This window comes from Nelumbo lutea, chromosome 1 (genome assembly GCF_056320005.1).
Source record: "Nelumbo lutea isolate HS-2025 chromosome 1, American lotus-T2T, whole genome shotgun sequence".
Lineage (NCBI taxonomy): Eukaryota > Viridiplantae > Streptophyta > Magnoliopsida > Proteales > Nelumbonaceae > Nelumbo > Nelumbo lutea.
The window spans coordinates 84,974,640-84,998,215 of record NC_142684.1 but is presented as its reverse complement, the minus strand read 5'-3'; the positions used below and the strand labels follow the sequence as shown (position 1 = coordinate 84,998,215).

General features: G+C 39.6%; 1 protein-coding gene across 4 annotated transcripts in view; it reads left to right on the top strand.

Moving 5' to 3' along the window:
- Window positions 1-23,129, top strand: part of LOC148875829 (splicing factor U2af large subunit B-like) — a 43,381-nt gene extending 20,252 nt beyond the window's left edge. For 2 of the 4 annotated variants that reach the window (XM_088965453.1, XM_088965455.1), the window contains 10 exons: window positions 7,654-7,714; window positions 7,859-7,971; window positions 14,259-14,374; window positions 15,214-15,312; window positions 15,546-15,621; window positions 17,003-17,091; window positions 20,827-20,980; window positions 21,454-21,535; window positions 21,904-21,971; window positions 22,833-23,129. In XM_088965453.1, the coding sequence (XP_088821579.1) occupies window positions 7,654-7,714; window positions 7,859-7,971; window positions 14,259-14,374; window positions 15,214-15,312; window positions 15,546-15,621; window positions 17,003-17,091; window positions 20,827-20,980; window positions 21,454-21,535; window positions 21,904-21,971; window positions 22,833-22,970 (996 nt within the window). In that variant the 3' untranslated portion in view covers window positions 22,971-23,129. The remainder of the gene's footprint in view (window positions 1-7,653; window positions 7,715-7,858; window positions 7,972-14,258; window positions 14,375-15,213; window positions 15,313-15,545; window positions 15,622-17,002; window positions 17,092-20,826; window positions 20,981-21,453; window positions 21,536-21,903; window positions 21,972-22,832) is intronic. The other 2 variants (XM_088965454.1, XM_088965456.1) reach the window with 1 other exon arrangement.
- Window positions 23,130-23,576: the final 447 nt, after the last annotated feature.

The window sequence follows — 23,576 nt, the reverse complement described above, 5'->3', positions numbered from 1 at the left end:
GTCTTTTATATAATCATTCAATGAAGAAATATGCTGTCTCTGGAAACTATGTTGGACTTTTATTCACTGGTGCTCTTATTTCTTCCACCCAAATGGAAAACCATGCTTACTGCCTTTTCTTTCTAGAGCCTGTATCAATGGTAGCCCTTCCAAAAATGCCACTTCATGTCTTTTCCTTATATGAACTCTGTAAAGCTAAATGGAAAGCATCCTCCTGTAAATATTTATGTTTACAGGAAGATCTTTAAGACATATGAGGCTACAGTATTGACTTGTACAATACAAAGTCACTAAGAGTTCTTTGCAGTCATGTTCAGCATATTGGATGTCCATAGATTAATGTTTACAGCAACATAAAAAATTTTTATGCAAACATATTGTCTCATCAACATCTTTGAAAATAGCATATTGAAATCAGTTTTCTAAAAGGCGTGGGAGGCATTCTCCTGGAGGTGCGCCTCTAGGCGAGGCGCTCCCAAAACACCCTAAGGCGTATGCCAAAGGCGCTGACCCCTCTGAGGCGTATGCCTCTTGTGCTTTTTTCATGAGGCGTGCTAGAGGCATATGCCTCATGCGCCTCATGCACATTTGATATAAAAAGACAGAAAAAAAGAAAAAAGAAAAAATAAAGGTAAGGAAAGGGAAGGGAAAGAAAAAGAGAGAAGAAAACAAGAGAAAAGGAAAGAAAAGGAAAGGGAAGGGAAGGGAAGAAAAGATAAGGGGAAAGAAAGTGGTTTGCCCCCTGCCCCTTCGGCTGGGGGGCGAAATCCCCCACCCCCTTTTCAATGCAGCCCAATTTGTTTTTTTTTTTTTGGAGTTAGGGGGGTCTTGCTCCGCTTCGGCGATGTTATGCATCTTTATTCTTCTTAATATAAAAGTTTTTTATTAAAAATAAAGAAAAAATGAGATCCCCCCTTCCTCTTCATCCTCCTCCTAACCCCCCTCCCCTTAAGGAGGCTTAAGCCTCCTTGTGTTCGGGAGGCTTACGCCTCTTGCTTTCTGAACTATGCTTCACGCCTCGCGTCACACCTCCGCATTTTAAAACATTGATTGAAATGTTGCCAATATAACAGAATCTCACTGTGTAGGTGCTATCTTGTACTTTTTTTTGGTTTTATGAATAAAATACTTTACCTTACAATTTCAAAAAGAAAAAAAATGTTGCCAATATTTTTTTTGATGAGTAACTGAAAATTGATTAAATGAGATAAAGAAGAAAGAATGCTTTACATACAAAATGCCAATCATCCCTAAAGTTACAACTTACAATTGCTTACGCTTTGAGATCCCTTAACTGTTCCCAAAAAGGTTGAGTTCTATTCATACACTGTCTCAACAAGGCGTCAGCCACACAGTTAGCCGAATGATGTACCTATTGAATAGTAATAAATCTCACTCCTCCAAGTTCCCTTATTTCCCTCAAGATGCTTCAGTACTGCCAAGAAGTTTTGCTGATGTTTCTTAGCCTGCCCACAACCCTGAGTCTCCTACCACGATTAAATTCCTGAGATTCAGATATCTTTCTAGTCTCAAGCTTTGTGGTGCTATTCTCAATTCAGCCCTAGTAGAGATATTAAAGTCCTGGAGGATGAGAAACCTGCTATCCATTGCCAACCTCTGAAGAAGTTTTCCCTGGATAAAATATAAAAGACTTGCATTTTCTTAACCCAATGAACCACCTTAATTGTAACATTTCTTTCTTCCCAACTTGACTAAAGTATTGCTGCCCTTGTGCATTTCTACATGGTCCTCCCTTTTGATCTTTGGTAGAATGAAGAAAAGGCTTTCTAAACCAATACGAATCCATCTAAGGCTGAAGAGAGTAAAAAACCACCCCCAAATTCGAAAATTCCCACAACAAACAACAGGAGATTGACAAATGTCATGTAGCTTCACTTCTATTACATATGAGAAAACAGATATTTGGAGATAGAAACCAATTATGTCTTTTTCCTCTGAAGAGTTTCACATGTTTAATATTAACATTCTCCCAAGCTTCACAACTCTGCCTTCCTCTATGATCTGCTTCTGGGTAGATGCCATATCGAGTTGGTGCTTTGTCTGAAGCATATCTAACCATAATAGAACTTCTATTAAAAAGGAAAAAAAATCTAACTATAATACAATTTGCCTTGATTGCTATTTGCTCTTCAAGTAAAACCAATGCTCTATCATGAGAATTATTATTTTTTTGATCAATAACACCATCTTCATTAAATTAAAAGAAGAGAAGGAATAAGGATACAAAGGGGGAGATAAAATAACTTAGCTTCCCAAAAACAGAAAACAAAGGGAATGCAAAGAAAAAGATTAAAAACTAGCCCAAAAAACAAACTCCCTATTCACTCCTTGCTTGGCCAACCCATCCGCAAATGAGTTGGCACTCTTCACCCAGCTGTACTGAATCTCAATGTCCCTACCCAGCCATAAGAACTGTTTTTTTTTTTCATTGTTAAAGTTTTACAAACCACTGTTCTCTGTCTTCAACCAACTAACCACTGCCTTCGAATCACCCTCTAGAATCAAACGGCTGATATTTAATTCTTTTGCTCTTCAAATTCCTTCAAGCGCTACAAGGATCTCAGCCCAAAGAGAGTCACCTTCTCCAATAGGGCCAGAGAATAAAGCAGTAACAATCCCTTCCTCATTCCTGAAGACTCCTCCAATCCCAGAGGGCCTTGGATTCCTTACACTACTGCCATCAAAATTCAGCTTTATAAAGCCAGGGGGGGAGGGGACCAAAACGGACAAAGAGTCCTCTTGCATCTAGCAATGGAAGCAATCTCTTTCCAGTTTCTTAGCAAGTCATCCATAGGAAAATCTGAAAACAACTTCAAAGATTTTAGCCAGTGGACAACTCTTAAAAGGATTCGATCTAACAATTCTTCCAAAGCTCTTTCCTTGTCAGAAAAAATGCGTGAGTTTCTTTCTTCCCACCAAGACCAGCATATCGCTGCCCTAATACACCTCCACATAGTCCTCCCTCGCTTCTTAGCCAACTGAAAAAAGAAGGAGAAAACAAACCTTGGACAGTCTCCGGAGGATACCAAGAACACCCAAAACGGGAGAAAACCCACTCTCAAACAGTTTTAGTTGCCTTACAAGAGACTATGAGGTGGTAGCCAAATTCCTCATCAGCTTTACAAAGAGCACATCTGTTAGGAAGTAGACAATAGTTGGGTCTCTTTCTCTAAAGTAAGTCTAAAGTGTTGATTCTTTCCAGGAAAATTTCCCAACAAAAAAAAACCAACCCGAGGAGGAATAGGCTTGCTCCAAATTTCCTTAATTGGAAAGGACAACCCCAAGGGGCTACGAGGCTGAGTTAAGGTTTCAAAGAATGAAGCACAAGAAAAGGTACCAGAGTAGAAAGGGTCCAAAATCTGGTGTCTTCCTTAGCAGGGTTTAGGAAGACACCCTCAAGGGAGGCTAGCAGAGGTACCATGCTATCCAAGTCTGTATTCTTAATTGCCCTATGCAGGCCAAGGTTCCATCCAAAGCCAGAAGTGGAGGCTGAAGGGACCAAGAAAGAAGATATGGGTTCATTTTTCAAGTCTGATAGAGCATACAAGGAAGGAAACTGGTCTTTCAGAGGAGAATCCCCGACCTAAAGTTGTTCTCAGAATTTTATTCGGTTACCAGAGTTTAGACCATACTTGATCCAGGGGAGAAAACTGGAAGCAGATTGTGAATGGAATTCCAAGGAGAAGCTGCTGAAGCCCTTGTCAAGATTCCATGATCCCAGCCATTGTCTTCCAGCCCGTGAATGCTAGCCACAATCTTAGTCCACAATTTATCCCTTTCCAATGAAAACCTCCACAACCACTTCCCCAGTAGAGCCATATTCCTTTTCTTAAAATTACCAATCCCAAGACCTCCTAGTTTTTACACCTAGTGACCACCTCCCAACTCAGCCTATGATCTTTCTTCTCCTCTCCAGGCTCCCAGAGAAAGTTCCTTATTAATTTTTCCAAAAGATTTGAAACCTTTGAGGGGATCTTAAACACTGACAGATAGTAAACAGGTAGGTTAGCTAGGGTAGACTTAATGAGAGAGACTCTCCCACCTAAAGAAAGATAATTTCTCTTCCAGGCCGCTAGCCTCTTCTCAAACCTCTCCACTACCGGAGCCCAAAAGCTAACACTCTTAGGATTATCTCCTAAAGGGAGGCCCAAATATGTCAGGGGCTAGTCCGTAATTGCACAACCTAGCTCACCTGCAAATTTCCTTAGGTCCCTTTTGTTCACATTCATTCCCGCCACACAACTCTTATCGAAGTTTACCTTGAGGTTAGATATCTGCTCAAAGAGTTGTATTGTCAACTTTAGATTCCGGATCCAATTGAAGTTCCCTCCTTCACAGAAAAGGATAGTATCATATGCAAACTGTAGAAGTGTTAAAGGAACCTCCTTCCTTCCTACTCTCCACCCTCTTATCAAATTCCTCGAGTCTGCTCTATGGATCAATCTCCCAAACACATCAACAATCAAGGTGAAAAGAAAAGGGGAAAGAGGATCTCCTTGTCTTAGACATCTCAATGTAGGAAAGAAGTCAACCACAGTCCCATTCACCAAGATAGAATAATGGCAAGTCCTAACACAACCCCAGATCCACTTACACCACCTGTCTCCAAAACCAAAACTCCTCAACACCTCCATCAAGAAAGACCAATCAACCAAGTCATAAGCCTTCTCCAAATCCAATTTGCAAACCACTTCCTTCTTTTTTGACTTCCTAAAGCTCAAGCTTTCATTTGCAATGAGAATCTGATCGGTGATCTGTCTTCCCTCCACAAAAGCACCTTGGTTGGGTGCAATAATAGAGGGGAGCACCTTCTTTATCTTGATAGACAACACCTTTGCAATGGTTTTGTACAAGCTAGTCACCAGACTAATAGGTCTAAAATCCTTTGGTTGAGAAGCATCTTTCTTCTTTGGGACTAAGGCAATGAAAGTTGAGTTCAAGCCCGAGTTTATTACACCCCTCCTGTGGAACTCCTCAAAAACATATCTAAGATCATTCTCCAAAATATCCCAACAATCATGGTAAAAGGCCATTGTGAACCCATATGGACCCGGAGCTTTTGTCCTATCCATAGAGAATACTGCTTCCTTTACCTCCACCATATCAAACCTTTTTTCTAACCACTCTCTCTTCTTTGCACTTAGAGTCGGCCTATCCAAATCCTCCAACCACACTCTCCCATTCATAGGCCTTCTAAAAATAGATTTGAGATGGTTTACTAGAGCTTCAGCAATTTCTGCCAGGTGGGACAACACTGCTCCATCAACTTCCAAATTAGAGATGAAATTCTTCTTTCTCCTCCCATTTGTCATTGAATGGAAAAACCTTGTGTTTCTGTCTCCCTCCTTTAGCCACTTACACCTGGATTTTTGCCTCCAACTGATTTCCTCCTTAACCAAGATGTCATCCATCTACCTCCTCAAAACCCATCTCAACTTCCTTTCTTCCTCTTCAAAGGAGCCTCTCTCTTCCTTCAGGTCCAAATCCTCGATTTGCTCCACCAGAACTTGTTTTCTTTCTTCTAATCTTCCAAACTCTTGCGTATTCCACTCCTTTAATTGTGATTTTAAGTAATTGAGTTTCTTGTGGAATCTCATTCCCTCCCAATCAACTACCGGATTCGCTTGCTCCCACCACTCTCTGATCTTCTCAATGAAACCCGGATGAGTCAACCACATGTCTTCAAACTTGAAAGGGGTAGGCCCAACTCCTCTTATTTCCTCCTTGACCAACACTATAGGCCAATGATCTTAAGTAAGTCTAGGGAGAGCCCTAGAAGTATTATTGCCCCAATGTTCCTTTCAATCTGTTTAGAACAAAAATCTGTCTAACTTAGAGCAAATTGGCCTTGATTGAAGGTTGGACCAAGTGAAGTTATTATTTAGGAAAAGAAGTTCTTTGAGTTCAAAAGAGTCCACAAATTGGTTGAACTTCCTCATACTTGTTGTCACTCTCTATCTGGGGTTGTTGGTTTTCTCCGTAAATCTCATCACATTAAAATCCCCTCCCACACACCAAGGTCCATCCCAGAGGCCTCTAATGTCACTCAATTCTTCCCATAATTTCTCCCTGTGCCTATAGTCATTGGGGCCATACACATTTGTTAGTACCCCATTCATATCCATCGTCCATCTATCATGAGAATTTGTGCACCTTCTTTTGAAGAAAGAGGGCTGGATGACCATGCCCAGGAAGCTCTATTTCGAAGTATTAAAAAAGCGGCCTATCCTATGGTAAGGTTTGTTTATTGCTGTTGATTACAAGAGAGTGTCTCTAGGCGCTACATAGGAGAAGACGCCTTAGACAACATCCCCTTGAGCAGGAAACGCCTGAATGGTGTTTCCTCTAAAAGTGACTTCCACATAACCTGAGACAAAAGGCAGTATAAAACATTTGTACCTGATGAGCCCAACCAAACAGGATTATGGTCTAGTGAAGCCTAATAGCCTGTGGTGCTGATGTGGCAAAACACCCTTAAAAAATACTTGAATTAAATAGTTTAGACTGTTTAGTTGAGGCAGCTGGGCACCGTCTGGGGTTTTTGGCTTGGCAAGGTGAGTTGACATCTCTGCAGCAAATATATGTATTTATATAATGTATATAATAGTTATATCATATTTGCATTTATAATGTAATCGATTTGTTATAAAATTAGAACTACAAATTAAATCCTAAATGATAAAATGTTAACTATAGTACAACTGATCCTCAGAACAATAAGATTTTTGAGTATCCTCCAAAGTAACAGAGAGAGATTAAAAGCCCTATCAAAAAATGGATTCTACACTAGTATAAATATATAAAATGGGGGAAAATTACTTCCTGCTTAATTGTTCATATCTTTACTACTTGTCTAGTCGGTTTCCTAGATGATGGGCCTCCAAAATGCATGGTCAGTCATCTAGTCAATGCCTAGGTGATGTTTTAACTACATTGAACAAAATAAAATCTACACCTTATAACTAAGGCCTAGTTTGTTTGCAGTGCAATTTTACTTGCACTGGTAGGAAAGTGCAAATGAGTTGAGAGAAAATTATGATTACCAGAAATTGCACTACCATGCATTTGCACTGCAAACAGAGCCTACATCACACAAGATAGAAGTCAAACTGGGCATCTTAAACTCAACTAAGAGAACTTGCAGAATACAAAAAAAAAAAGAAGCAACTTGCAGAATACAAAATGGTGAGTACACAAGCCACTCTATCTAAACTTTAGCTTAACATACCTTTGAAATGACCCAAGAATTAGAAGCTGTCACAACCTCTGGAATCTCTAAATATGTTGAAATAGAGCCACATAGTTCTTGGTCTGTAGGTGCAGACTCCAGACCCCGTGACTGCATCATTTATGGCTGTGCTCTTCTCTAAATCAAATTTACTGGCCTTCTCTTGTGGATGTATATTTCAAGGTTCTGTTTTCTTCAGGAAGCTGAACCTTGATGGCTGCTACAGTAGATATCTTATCACAATATTTCAAAGCACACACTATTCCTGAAAAAGTTATGGTGTTTTTTAAGTTATTGCAGGCATTTAGATCTTGATATTATATTTAATTCAAAATCTTACTAAATTGCAAGATTAATCTCTATGAACCTCTCGTGCTGAGTTTGTTCTTTGTCATTTGGAACAGACTATTGCAACCTTCTTCAGCCGGATAATGGCAGCTATTGGAGGAAATACTGCTGGTCCTGGTCAGTTTGGACTTTTAGTGTTCCTGCAAATTTATGCATTTTATCTATGTTTGTGTGTTTGTTTATATTTTTACTTTCATTTTTCATATTTGCATCTTTACCATTCAAAAAAAAAGGAATTTATCCCAACACTTATATTTGTAGGTGATTCTGTGGTTAATGTGTATATCAACCATGAAAAGAAGTTTGCTTTTGTCGAAATGAGATCTGTTGAAGAAGCAAGTAATGCGATGGCACTGGATGGGATTATATTTGAGGTATTGCCAATTTTTTTTTTGATAAATAAGATAAGATAAATTTCATTAATAGAAAACTAATGCAGTTACAAGCTTCCCACGGAGAGGCATGACCTGCGTCCTCTCCTAACAGCAGGAAGAAAGACAAAAGATAGAAAACAGATTTAGTCTACAATTGAGCTCAATACAAACATTCCCGTTTACCCCTTGCTTTGCAAGACCATCAGCTATAGAGATTGCTGATCTCCCCACTCATTGTATTCTCACTGTCAAGCTCCTTGTCAGGCAGTTGAATTTTTTAATTTCATTCTTAAAACACCACACTATAGAGTCTGGGTTTTGTAGCCAGCCCACTACCACCTTGGAGTCCTTTTCTGTTATCAACTGTTCCACGCCTATCTGCACTGCTAGCTGTACTCCCTGGATAGTGGCTGCAAGTTCCGCCCTATTTGAGTTTCCAACTCCTATGGGTCCCGAGTAAATAAGAACCACATTCCCAGCCTCATTCCTCAGTACCCCTTCCACCCCTGACGGACCTGGATTACCAAGACTACTGCCATCGAAATTCAGCTTCAAGAAGCTTTCAGAGGGGGTTCCCAAGCCATACTCACTTTAGTCTTTATGGATGAACAATTAGCCACTGCTAACCAATTCCTCCAAATATCATTAAATGAGAATTGATGGAATAGGTCCAGTGATTTTAGCCATAGGATCACCCTATTTTGAATGCAGTCCTTCTTCTCTTCTAGTCTTCTCTCCTTCTCTTGGAAAATTCTGGTTATTCCATTCTTCCCACACGGACCAGATCAGCACTTCTCTTTCACACCTCCACATAAATCTTCCTCTTCTGTGACGCCAAGGGAAGAAAGCAGGATAAAAAATCAAACTTGCATCTGCTGGCCTAACCAACCTGCACCAATGAGAAGAGCTACTCCCATAAATCTGCAGTAAATGAACAAGATATTAGTAGATGGTTACAGTCCTCACCATGTGACCTGCAAAGAATACACCAATCAGGTGAGAGACTCAGAGACAGAGAAAAGGTCTTCTCTTTTGTAGAATGTCTAAGGTGTTTATTTTCCCATAATGCACTTCCCAGCAAAAAACCATAATCTTAGGGGGGACAGGCCTACACTAGATTTCCTTAATAGGGAAAGGCTGGTTGGGGGTAGACTGAGTAATGGATTTAAAGAAAGAAGCGCATGAGAAGGATCCATTCGGCTTGGGTGTCCAAATCCGTTTATCAGGTTCAGAAGGGTCCAAACACACTGTATCAAGTAGGCTTAGCAGATTTGTTAGGGACACAATTTCCTCTTCCCTTAAACCTTTACAAAACCCAAAGTCCCAATTTGGTGTTAATGGATTATTAATAATGGAAAAAAACTTTGGCACAAGCTCCTTTTGATACCTTGAAATAGAGAACAAAGAAGGGAAAATGTCCTTCAATGGAGCCTCTCCAACCCAAGTATCCTCCCAAAATAGGACAGAGTTACCATTGCAAACATCATACGTGACAAAACTGAGAAACTGAAGAAGAATGCCATGAATAGCTTTCCATGGTGTTGCCAAGGTTGCCCACCGTGATACTCTAGCATCCCACCCATTTTCTTTTTCTCTTTTTTGATCAATAACGCATTCATTAGCAATTTCATTAATTCAGGATAAAGGTGATTACAAAGAAAAAGACAAGCACTCTTGTCTTCCACATACAGCTAGAGAACTTAAGAAAAGAAGAAGAAATGGAAGCAGTAGTTTACAAATTGGCCAAAAACATTGAGTCCCTTTCTACCCCTTGTTTAGCTAATCCATCAGCCAAGGAATTAGCCGATCTTTGAACCCACCTCATCTTCACTTCCATCTCCCTCACCAGCCACTTAAACCTTTTCCTCTCATTACTGTAATTTCATAGGCTACTGTTATCTTTATTCAGCCACCCTATTACCACCTCCGAATCCCCTTCAATTATGATTTTTCTGATACTCATCTCCTTAGCTTTCTGTATCCCTTCCATATCTGCATAAATCTTAGCTCTAAGGGAGTCCCCACTCCAATTGGACCCAAGTATAATGCAGAAATGACCCCATTCTCATCCCTGAAAACACCTCCAATCCCTGACTGTCCAGGGTTCGTTCTACTACTGCCATCAAAATTCAGTTTTAAGAATCCAGCAGGTGGGGGGTCCAAGGCACACTCATTGCTGATTTGCTCTGTGAACAGTTTGCAATTTCTCCCTTCTTCAGCATATCTTCCACTGTGTAATCTGTAAATAGCGCTATGGATTTCAGCCACTATACGACCCTAATATGAATTGTGGCCCTTAGTTCATCTAACCCCCTCTCGACTTCTGAGAAGATCCTGGAGTTTCTTTCTTCCCATAGTGACCAACATACTGCAGCCCTCAGTCCCTTCCACATAATCTTTCATCTTTTCACTGTCTACTTGAAAAAAGAAGGGGAGAATAGACTCAACATGTTTGATGGGGGATTCCAGCTTCACCCAAAGAGAGAAAAGGCCCACTCCCAAACAGACTTTGCATATTGGCAAGATACCAGTAAGTGGAAACCAGTTTCCCCCTCTGCTTTGCAGAGAACACACCAATGAGGAGACAAGCAAGTATTGGGTCTCCTTTTTTTGGAGCAAATCACTAGTATTAATTCTTTCCAAATAGGCTTCCCAACAAAAGCTACCAACCCTGGGAGGAATTAGTCTGCACCAAACCTCCTTAACTGGGAAAGGGGGGGTAACAGGATCAGTGGATTGGCTTAAAACTTTAAAGAAGGAAGCACAAGAAAAAGATGCAGTTGGGGTAGGGGTTCAAATTCTAGAGTCCATGTTTGAGGGGTCTAAGAAGACATTATCAAGGAGATCAAGGAGGCCCGAGATATTGTCTAGGTCAGAGTCCCTCACAGCCCTTCTCAGATCCAAGTTCCACCCAGGCCCAGAATTGGAAGAGGAAGGGGTGATGAAAAAAGAAACTGGCTCATTCTTGAGGTCCGAAAGAGCATACAAAGAAGGAAACTGATCTTTTAAAGGTATAGACCCCACCCAAATCTGTTCCCAAAATTTTATGGAATTACCTGAATTCAAGTCATACCTGATGTAAGGGGAGAAAATTGGTAGCAGTCATGAATTGCTTTCCAAGGAGAGGAACTTGTGGTCCTAGCTCTGATTCCAACATCCCATCCATTTTGCTCCCGCCCATGTATGCTTGCCACTATCCTAGCCCACAACTTCTCCTGCTCCAAAGGAAATCTCCACAGCCACTTCCCCAAAAGAGCCATATTTCTTTTTCTAATGTTCCCAAGCCCAACCCACCACAACTTTTACTCCTGGTCACCATCTCCCATCTAACTCTATGATCCCTCTTCTCCTCTCCTGGCTCCTAAAGGAAGTCTCTCATCATCCTCTCCAACCTGCTAGACACCTTTAGTGGGACTTTAGATACTGACATGAAGTAGATGGGTAAGTTTGCTAGCGTGGCCTTAATCAGTGTAATCCTTCCACCAAGGGAGAGGTAATTCTTTTTCCAGGATGCAAGTCTCTTTTCAAATCTTTCCACCACTGGATTCCGAAAGCTCTCTCTCTTAGGGTTATCACCTAGAGGCAACTCAAGGTAATTTAAAGGCCATTCCGAAACTTCACACCCAAGCACTTCTACACACTCTCTAATCTCTCCCTCTTCCAAATTCACCCACTACACAACTTTTCCCAAAGTTCACCTTCAAATTTGACATTTGCTCAAAAAGTTGTATCACCAACTTCATGTTCTTGATAAAACCTACATTACCTCCTTCACAGAATAGGATTGTGTCATCAACAAACTGTAACTAGGTGAGGGGTGTTTCCTCCCTTCCAACCCTCCATCCTCTGATAAGATCCCTAGAATTTGCCCTGTGTATCAACTTCCCAAAAACATCAGCCCCACCCATTTTCTGGCATGAATACTACCCACCACCTCATGCCAAAGTTTCTCTCTCTCTCTCTCTCTCTCTCTCTCTCTCTCTCTCTCTCTCACTGGCCACCTCCAATAGCTACTTCCCTAGTAGTGCTTTATTTTTTTAATCAAATTCCCTAACCCCAATCCCCCCTTTTTATTTTGGCATACCACCTCCCATTTTATCAAGTGATACTTCTTACTTACCCCTGGCTCCCAGAGGAAATCTCTCATCAACTTCTCTTGCTTCTTAGCTTCCCTAGGTGGTATCCGAACACAGACAGGAAATAGGTTGGTAGGTTAGCAAGTGTGGCTCTTATCAACGTGATTTTACCCCTGAGGATATATAGTTTGAGGTTAACTTCTTTTGGAACCTCTCTTCCACTAGACACCAAAAGCTACTCTCCCTAGGGTTTGTCCCTAACGGAAGCCCCAAGTAGGTCATAGGCCAGGACGAGATAGAACACCCTAAACTTCTTGCTATAGCCTCCACCTCACTGTCCTCCAAGTTAAAACCAGCTACACAACTCTTTCCAAAGTTGATACTCAAATTTGACAATCTCTCAAACCCTCTAACTAGATCCTTGAGATTTCTCACTTTCTCAATATCATCCCTGTCACAGAAAATTAGAATATCATTTGCAAATTGGAGATGGGTGACCGGAATTCTCCACCCTTTAATCACATCTTCTCTGTCAGCCTTTGAGATCATTCTACTAAGCACCTTTGCTATTAGAGTGAAGAGGAAAGGTGATAGAGGGTCCCCTTGCATGATACCTCTACAAGTTGGGAAGAAGTCCTTCGCCACTCCATTAACTAGGACAGAGTAATGGAAAGAACTAACACATCCAAAAATCCAACTGCATCACTTATTCCTGAAGCCACAATTTCTCAATACTTGTACCAAGAAGTGCCAGTCCACCAAACAAAGCCTTTTCTTTTAGATCTTCTCATATCCTCTACACACTCACCGGAAATTAGAATCTGATTTACTATTTGTCTCCCTTGTACAAAGGCCCCTTGGGCTTAGCTTATTAGAGATGGGAGAACTACTTTAAGCCTCAAAGACAACACCTTAGCCAAGATTTTGTAAATGCTAGTTACCAAACTAATTGGCCTGAAATCCTTAGTTGGATAGCATCTGGTTTCTTAGGGACTAAGGCCAAAAAAGTGGCATTGACTCCCGGACTTAATATATGATTCTCAGCAAATTCCTTAACAGCATCACACAAATCCTCTTTCAAAATGTCCCAACAATCTTGGTAGAAATCCATAGTAAAACCATCCGGACCTGGTGCCTTAGATCTATCCATCATGAACACTGCCCTTCTAATCTCCTCTTCTTCAATATTCCTTTCTAACCACCTTGCTTTACAAAGGTCCTAGCTAGTTCCTCTTGATTGGTAATTACCTGCCCTTCTAACTCTAATCTAGCCACTAAGTTCTTCCTCCTTCTACCATTTGCCAAATCATGAAAGAATCTAGTATTCCCATCCCCCTCCTTAATCCACTTGTGCCTTGACTTCTGCCTCCAACAAATCTCTTCTCTGAGTAAACCCTCTTCTAGATCCTTTTTCAATTGCCTTCTTGATTCTCTATCCTGCACACAACAACCCTTGGGCTTCAGCTTTTCAATTTTTGTGAATAGGTTCAGCTTTTGTTCCTTTACCCTACCAAAGTGATCTTTATTCCACTCCTTCAACTTGACTGCACCATCTCTAACACAATATTATTGGACATAACAGTTCTTATTACTCTACTCTCTGCTCTTTTTTCTTATTACTCTACACTGCCTGCCCCCAGGTCGGGACCCCAGTACATGACAACTCTACGTTCTTCTCCTCTAGCTAGGGAATCAACAAGAAGTTAGCTGACCTGGGATCCACATGAATGTGGTGGTCAATCTGTAGATGAAAACCTAGGTTTTCTTATTATGGGTAAAACCTTGTATGATGTTGTTAAGCCAATGAATTCATTACTCACCTTTTAACTATCCTTTTACAACTTGTGAATCTCCTTCCATTTCCAATCTTCCACGTTCCAATGACACAGTTAATCTCAACCCTTGTAAGAGTGAAAATGATTCAGCTTGAATGGAGTTGCCTACAATCTTGTCTTGAATTTGGAACTCTTTGGTGCAAAACTTAGAAGCACTTATGCCTTCTGCTGATTATGCCAGCCAATTTACATGGTTAGTGATTTCTGGGAGCACCATGTTTTGGTGATCTTGTTGCCGGTTTTTTATTTTGTTTTAGTTTCAAAGGAACATGTAGTTACTGCCATGAAGTAAATTTTAACCACATTGGATGATGTCAGTTTTTCTATGGAGCGATGGTCGTTTTGCATTTCACTGGAGCTTTTCTTCTCTTAATAGGGTGTCTCTGTGAGGGTTCGAAGGCCTACTGACTACAACCCTTCATTGGCTGCAGCTCTTGGGTCTAGCCAACCAAGCCCTTATCTTAACTTAGCTGCAGTTGGTCTTACACCTGGGTAAGTTGATAATATCAATAATTTGTGAACTATTGATCAAAGTCATTTTTTACTTGAATCTACTTTTCTGAGTAATTTTAGTTTCTCTAATTCCAAAAGCCTTTATTTTAAGGGCTGTAGTCAACTTGAATTTCTTTATGGATTACTAACAGAATTTTATTAAAATGTTTTAAAGTAGCAGTACACCTGTTGGGGTTGTTAACCTCAGCTAACACAACCAAAATACAAAGACAGGAAAACACCAAAGTAGTGTTACAATTACATCACTTTGACCCTCAATACAAACTATCCCTTGTGGCCCCTTGTTTTTCTAATCCATCAGCCAACCCATTAGCAGATCTTGGAATCCATGAAATATTTGCTGGGCTGCATATATTGTTTTTTTATCTGTTTTATAGCATATTTGTACTTTCAAGGAGGCCCTTGGTTTCCCCTTATCCAACCAATTACTACTTTAGAGTCCTCTTTGACAGCCAGGCTTCTAAGATTCATTGTTTTGGCCTGTCTTACCCCATGTAGAATTGCCCACATTTCTTCCTTAAATGAGTTTCCAACTCTATGGGTCCCAGAACAAAGCTACAATAATTTCATCACCATTTCTGAAGATCCCCCCTACTTGAAATTTGGTAAAAAAAAAATTGGGTGTCTTTAGAGTTTGTAGGAATGATTATATAATCTGCTTTCTTGAGGTCCCATGTTCCTAACTTCCTACTGGATTGGAATGTAGGCATTTAATTGAGTTTTTTCCTTGTAAGATTATTGTCATTGCATATTGTATATATTACTCTTACAGTTACCCACTAGCATTTTTAACTTGCTGATTCATGTACTGTTGACAGTGCAATTGGTGGAGCAGAAGGACCGGATCGTATATTTGTTGGTGGGTTACCATATTATTTTACAGAAGCACAGATAAGAGAACTGTTAGAGTCCTTTGGGTATGAGACTGAGCCAAATTTCTGGTGATTCTGTATTTAAGTTATTATTTATCCCACTAGGCTTCCTTGCTAAGTTGTTAGTGGTTGTACCTTGTTCTTTTTTCTTTGGCTCTGATAAGATCTCACAAGCATCTGTAGGCGAACCACACTTTTTTTCTTACTTGTATAGCCTTTCTCCAAAAAATTACATGCTCTTGCTGCCTTTATTGGTATGATTTTGACCTATTTTGCAGACCTTTGCGTGGATTTGATCTTGTTAAGGATAGGGACACAGGAAACTCAAAAGGTTATGGATTCTGTGTGTATCAGGTATGTGAAATCAAGTATCAGAATCTCAAATGCTTGACTTGTATTGCATTGAAGATTATAAAGAAGCAAATAAGACTGGAGGGAGAGGTTTCCTCAACAGCCTAGTACAATGAGTCAAAAGAAATATCAAAGGCATTATAAAGTAAAGCTATCATCCCACAAAATACAGTCCCAATAATTAGCAAAGTGGTTGAATTTCAGATCCCTCAAAACTTTCAAAACTGACTGTTAATAGAGGCCCATTTGAAAAGAACTCCTTCAAAATTTCCACACAGCTTCATACTGGGCTGAGAACTACCTTCTAAGGTTTGGTCGCTCTCTATCCATAAGCACCAGCAGATTGTAAAAGGGGTCATATTCCATAGATTTTAACCAGTCTATTTTACTTGAGCCAACAATTGTTTGTAATAAACCAACCAATGAGAGTTCTGATTACTCAATCGGGAAATAATTCTTCATTCTTTTTCTTGCCTCATGCTCAACTTGCTACCATAGTTGTCAAGGTGAAGCCTAGGCGCTCTTGGAGGGTTGCCTCACCTAATCGCTAATCAGATTTGTACATGGTGTTATGAAATACTTTTATATTCTTAAGCTTTTTAGATTATAATTATAGAACAGACATTATTAAACTAAAACACTCATTTATGTGTTTATATACTAGTTTCTTTGTTATTAACTTCTTATTTGTTAGGGCTTGATAAACACAAATGCTACATGCTGTCTTGAAAACCAATAAGGAAGAACTTAAAATTTTGTCTAATTAACACATTTTCTTCTTCTTCCACCTTTTCTTTTCTTCTTTTCCTATAAAAAATAGAGGTGACACCTATATTTTCTGAGTTTTCTGTTATTTCTTCTTTTTCTTCTCATGAATATGTTGATTTTCATAAGAGAAGTGTAAATTCTTTTGCATATGGCTTAGCTAGACAAGGGGTGAATAGGAGCTTTGTTTTTTGGGCTCAACTGTAACTGTGTATTTTGGGTGTCTAGTGACAGTTTTGGGGAGTTAAGCTATTTTAGCTCCCTTTCTATGTATTTTCAATCTTTAATCAATTAATGAAATCTCTGTTATTGATAAAAAAAAGAATATGTTGATTTCCATACTTAACATGAAGTTCATACTTTTCTTATGGAAATTATAGATAATTATTAAGGAAATATGGTCGCCAGTTTTTATGGAACCTAGGGAATTACCCTAAGATATATGATTTTTTTACTTGAAAAAAATCCATTGCCTAGACTAGGCAACAAGGACCCCCCCCCCCCCCCCCCCCCCCTTGCCTGTCTAGCCTTGTCTTGGCATCTTGAAAACTATGCTTGCTAGTTTACATCTTTACTTTTGGACGACTGTTGATATGTCACATATGTGCATGTATTTCAGGATCCTGCGGTGACAGATGTTGCTTGTGCTGCACTTAATGGTCTAAAAATGGGTGACAAAACTTTAACTGTCCGACGGGCTACTGCTAGGTTGGTGTTCTTTAACTAACTAAATAGGGAAACAATAAAGAATTCTTAGTGTTTCCTCTTTCAATTGACATATATTGTTTTTTCATAATGAGTTCTTCAATTTATTTCTCCACACCATCTCACCATCTTCCTTTGATATCATCCTCCTGGATGAGATGACAGGCTGAACTCTGGGGTTTATAGACTGCTTTATCATCTCTACGATATTTCCAAGAATTCAAATATTGATAAAAATGCTTACTTTATTGGGAGGAATTTTGCAGTAAATTCGCATCGACTTTCCCTATCTAGAATTCTGGGAACTTTTGGGATCAGATATCCTGGTATTCAAAATTTTTTCATGCAGTTTTCCTTCAATCCAGGCCGCCCTCCTAGGGTGGGCAAGTGGTATTTCAAAAAACATTTAGGGTCTGTTTGGTTTTTTTTTTTGATCAATAACATCAACTTCATTAAATTAAGAGAAGAGAGGGAAAAGAATACAAGGGGAGATAAAATAACTTAGCTCCCCCAAAACAAAAAACACAGGGAATGCAAAGAAAATTAAAAACTAGCCCAAAAAACAGCCTCCCTATTCACTCCTTGCTTGGCCAACCCATCCGCAAATGAGTTGGCACTCCTCTTCACCCAGCTGTATTGAATCTCAGTGTCCCTACCCAGCCATAAGAACTGTTTTTTCTCATTGTTAAAGTTCCACAAACCACCGTCCTCTGTCTTCAACCAATTAACCACCACCTTCGAGTCACCTTCCAGAATCAAACGGCTAATATTTAGATCTTTTGCTCTTCGAATTCCTTCAAGCACTGCAAGGATCTCAGCCCTAAGAGAGTCACCTTCTCCAATAGGGCCAGAGAATAAAGCAGTAACAATCCCTTCCTCATTCCTGAAGACTCCTCCAATCCCAGAGGGCCCTGGATTCCTTACACTGCTGCCATCAAAATTCAGCTTTATAAAGCCCGAGGGGGGAGGGGACCAGAACGGACAAAGAGTCCTCTTGCATCTAGCAGTGAAAGCAATATCTTTCCAGTTTCTTAGCAAGTCATCCATAGGACAATTAGGGTCTGTTTGGTTTGCAGTTAGAAGCGGAGTTGGAATTGAAATCCCTTGGAATTGGAGTGGTCTATCCCCCCACCTGTTTAGTTCAGACTGCATTTGGAAGCGGAATCAGAATAGGCTGGAATGGATTCTCATTCCCAAGTGAGGGGACGTGAATGGCCATTCCCTGAAATGGGGGAATGCCATTCCACCAGTAATGAAAATTGAGTTACGATAACTATACGGTTGGAATTGGAATGGACCATTCCGGTGTCGATTCCAGACCCCTTTTCCTGTGAACCAAATGGACCCTTAAATTTTTTTATATAATATATTTTGTTGGGCATCCTATATGGAAGCCTCTTAAAGCCCCCCCCCCTTCCCCCCCCTTGAGGTTGTATGCAAGGTTCAAAATGTTGATTCGCCCAATACACCGGTAGGGGCGTATAGGGCGTGTATCGGGCGATTTTGATACTGTTTTTATACTTTATTTATTTATTTTTTTCAAAACCGGTTCAAGGGGGCCGGTTTAAGGCTCCTCCACCCCCTGAACCGGTCAGAACCCCGATACACCCACTGTAGGGGCGTATCGGAGGTCCCGGAATGATACGTATTGGCCGATACGTGTTGATACTTTGAACCTTGGTTGTATGATGTACATGACCATATATGTAGTCAGAAATCTGTATTACAGCCTCCTCCCCCAAATCTACTTCAATGAACTTTTGTGTTTGATTTTTGTGAAACTTTGAATAGGCCTGGCCTTAAGCCCAAGCCTGAAGCAGTGTCAATGTTCTGGTTAGCACATTGTGCAAGTTGCACTCCTAGTACATAGGCCTTTATAATAATTGTATTATGTAATATGCTGGGGTTTTGGGGCTCACACAACCCTGGCATATTCATCAGTCATTGGTTCAAAGGTTTCATCAATGACACATGTTATTGACTTTCTCTTCCAATGAAGAGATGGAAGGTCTCATGGAGATGCACTAGGGCAGCAGTTTTATGTATGGTTTTGGAAGAGAGAACACTAGAATATTCGTAGAAGAGATCCATACCAAGGAAGTCGTAATTGCAAATATCATGGTAAAGGTGGCACATTGGGCTAAATCCTCCATCAATGGGCTTTTATAAAATTAAACTTTGACGTTTGTAGTTTGGACAAACCCGGTGATTCAGGTGTTGGAGTTTTTAGGGATGACTGTGGTAACATAATGGCTATTTTCTTGGGATTCATTGGCCAAGGAAATTCAATCAGAGATGAATTATTAGCAGTTCTTCAAGACTTGAGATTAGGGGAACCCCTAATTGCAGGGATATTATAGTGGAAGTGGATTCAAGGGTATTTGTTGATTAGCTCAAAAACAACAAACCAGGTACGTCAAGCATGCTAGTACAGACATAAATTGAGAGAGAGGAAAAATCTGGCTTAGGGTTCCAAGGGCTTTCTTTCACATGGAGTTAGAAATCTGCAAATAGCATGGAAGATGCACTGACAAAGCAAGGAGAGAACCACTTATATTGGGAACATGCTAATTTGGGGAGTATGGGAACATAAATGTGAATGGCCAAAAGTTGGGTTAGATAGCTAGTGCTAGATTAAAACCTAAAGGGTAGGCACATTTCTTATCTTGCACTCTTATCAGGTTCTTTTTACGTGTACTAAGACATTACACATTTAACATTCCAAGAAAAAAAGTTTTGAAACTTTTGAAACTTTTGAAACTTTCAAGCCAATGAGTGAGGAATAAGAGATGGCTCACATGGCTTTTACCATGTAAGGACTCTCAACTGGAAAAGACTCAAAGAGCAATGTAATTGACTATTAACAGTTATTTATAAAAAAAAAAATCAGGTATTTAAGTACAATTTGGAATGAGGGCATATGGCTTAGACTGGCCATCCTATGGGATGCTTGGCATCTTTGTAAATACTTCTTGTACTTTATATAATTCAATAGAGTTCTTTACCAATCAAGAAAAAAATATGTAATCACTTCATTTTACTATTTGGTGGACCAATAGGTCTCTATATGTGATCGTAAATGCCAACACAATACCTTTTGCAGTTTTGCTATGTGGCAGAAGTGATCCTCCTTGTCTAAGCTCTTTCCCACTAGAACTTTGAAACAACAGTGGACATTATAGAAGGGAATGGTCCACTATATGATGTGCCCAAAAGCTGATGCCCATATATGGAAATAAGACACATAACTACCATACAAGGTCTCAGTCTAGTGCAGGGCACATTATTCCTCCACTTAGTGAAGAGATTACCTTACCCTGTAAACATTTCATACATGGCCAGCTCCACTGCTACAGAGCCCCAAAATGTTGCTGTGGCAGGTCCAAGCCCATCAGCAACTGATATCGGTCTACCCACAAAGAAGCCACCCATTCACTATGTCTATCACAGGCAGCTACATCAGATTGTTAGTTGAGATTTCAGAAGGCCCTAAGGGATTGAGGTGATAAAAGCATGTTCTTGTTTTTTCTTTTTGTTAAACTACATTGTTATCCTTTATGCTAAATTGTGTTGCTTTTTTTTTTTTTTCTAGATATTGTTATGCTGGTATTCTATATAGGCATGCTTTAGCATAAGTTATAAGATTGCATGAAAACGAAAAAATTGTCTTGTTTAAGAAAAGGAAGAAATTTCATGATGGTGATATATTGCCTGATATTATTTAGTTGACTCCTACAGCAGTGGCCAGACAAAAACGGACCAGGAAAACATATTAGCACAGGCTCAACAGCATATAGCTATGGTCCTCCAGGCTGGCACTGGAAATTTTCCTGGAGCTATGGCAGCAGATAAAACTGCTGAGTTTCCAACTAAAGTTGTCTGCTTGACTGAGGTATTTAATTTAATTTTCTAACTTTCTTCTTTATCTTATAATTATTTAAATTATATTCACAAATCCCATTGTCTTGGTATTTTTGCAACTTGGGCATATAAATCTGAATTGGGCTACAGATCTTTAGGTTGAGTTGGGCTGGCATCTCAAGACCTTTTTGTTCTTGGGTTCGGAGGTCATGGTCAATTGGGCTTTAGGTTGTCAGACAATTTGAGCCTGGCATATGTTTTGTATTATATTGTGCACATTGTCTGCTTCATGTTTGGTTGGATTACAGGGGTTATTGGTGTTTATGTTGCTATGTAGTGGGTACACTTTATATCATAATTTCTTAGTTTTACTATTTTTTCTACATTATTTTTTGAAAGGGGGGAAGGGGGGGTCCTAAGGTATTCATAAATTAATTGCAGTCTCTGATCTATTTGTTTGTGGACAATTATAATGCCCTTTCCTGATGGTGCTATAACAAAAAGGTTGTTGGTGCTGATGAGCTGAGGGATGATGAAGAATATGAAGAAATATTAGAGGACATGAGGGAAGAAGGCAGGAAGTATGGTATGTCTAACTTGATCCTTGCTAAAAGCCTAAAACTGGTATATATTTTTTCAACTAAAATAATGTTTTAGCTGATTTTGTACATGTTTATATCTAATTTTATATCTCATAAGTTTGAGGTGGAACATGCCATAGCACCTATGCCTGCTATGCAGTTCATAAAATGACATCAGAAATAAAGGGTACTCCAAATTTGTCTGAAAAGCTGTTTAAACTGATTGAACTAGATGAATAATTTTGAAAACCTAATAGAACTGGTCTCCAAAGCTGGTTGAAATTTGAAGATGATACCCTTCTATCTAAACAATTTTTTTAATACATTCAGTATATCAGTGATTAAAATTATTTGACCTGACTGGACTAAACAGGTTCCTTGGTGAATGTTGTTATCCCTCGCCCAAGTCCAAATGGAGAACCAACCCCAGGAGTTGGAAAGGTACTCTTCTTTCCTTTGGTTTTACATCTAATATTTCGCTTGGTTTCCAGATGTTTCAGTATATGATTGTGGGCATTTTAACTTCACAATTCTGGAAATGTTAACTGTTAATGAAACCTATATGACCTTGATACAAGAAAGTTTGTTGATGTTGGCCACATGTGGTGAACTCAACTTGCTTGCATCTTGGCCACCTTGATACAACAATTGATTATTTTGTTTAACCTCTCCTTGGGGAATCCACCATAAAGTGAAAAGTTGCTTAAGTGCTGGCAAAACAAATAATAAGGATTTGTAAGGAGATATATATGGACTCTTCCAAATGGATAAAGTGTCCATTAGGGGGTTTTCATGGGTTGGGCCAGGCCTGCAACTTTAAATTGTCATATTTAATATTTTATATGTACATATGTACATATATGTGTTTATATCACCCCTACAACTTTAAATATGAAAATATGTAGTTATGTACATTATGTCATATTTTGATATTATATATACTGGGCCGGGCCGGGCCGGGCCTGAGCTAGATGATCACCCCTAGTCCATGTTGAAATGCATTGGATTCTGACACTTTAGGGATAATTGAGGGACACTTCAACATGACATTTTCATTCTCTCCTTGCTCGTTTAACATAATTGAACAACTAACGTATACAATGGATGTCAAATTTCCTATAAAACACTATTTCATAACAAGCATAAGTTTTTAGGGTTGTCCTTGTGATTTTTCTTTTCAAAATTTGGGACTACCCATGTACTTTTATTTAGTTAGGGACTGCTTAATACCTTCATAACATCTATGCAAATTCTGTGGTTTTGCTACAATCGGCTCAATAATGTGATTGGACATTGATTCAGGTGTTTTTGGAGTATTCAGACATTGGTGGTTCTTCCACGGCGAAGAATGCGCTGAATGGTAGGAAATTTGGGGGAAATACGGTCACTGCCATTTACTGTCCTGAAGATAATTATTCTAACAGAGACTACGTGAGATAAATTGATTAGGGATCACAGGTACAGTAATTGCTATGTAGCTTGAATTGCAAAAAGTATATCCTAAAAATCTCGGTAATTGTAGAAATTTTCCGAGCTAATTGTTATTGTTGTCATCTTAAATATATCACAAATATAGCATGTTTGTCTCTGAACAAGAAACATTTTCTTGTGAAGACAAGTTTTCGGGTTTGGCCATCTTTTTGGCCTTCGGTTGGAGTTCTCAACGGTGTTGAAGACTATTGTGCTTGTAATTTTGGGCAGTTGGAAATTGGGATGGTTCACTTCTCCTTTGTTGAATCGGGATTCAAGAGTCCATTTAATGGAAAGCTCTCATCTGAGGGCCACTGGCCCAGTATGGTTGAATTATATAGGAGCATGATCGGGCCATCCGGAAGGTGACTCCTGGCTGGATGATCCATGGGATCTGGAGGTGCTATATATGACAGCACCACACAATTATCTTTAGGATGACCTAGTATAGGGGTCAAGTGCTTTTCGGGCATTGACATTAAGGGTACAAATTGATTCGGGTTAGTGGGCTGAAGTTCGGGTTCGGGTTGAAACCATGAATTCGACTTTTCAGTTGGGTAAGGTTTGAACTTTCAA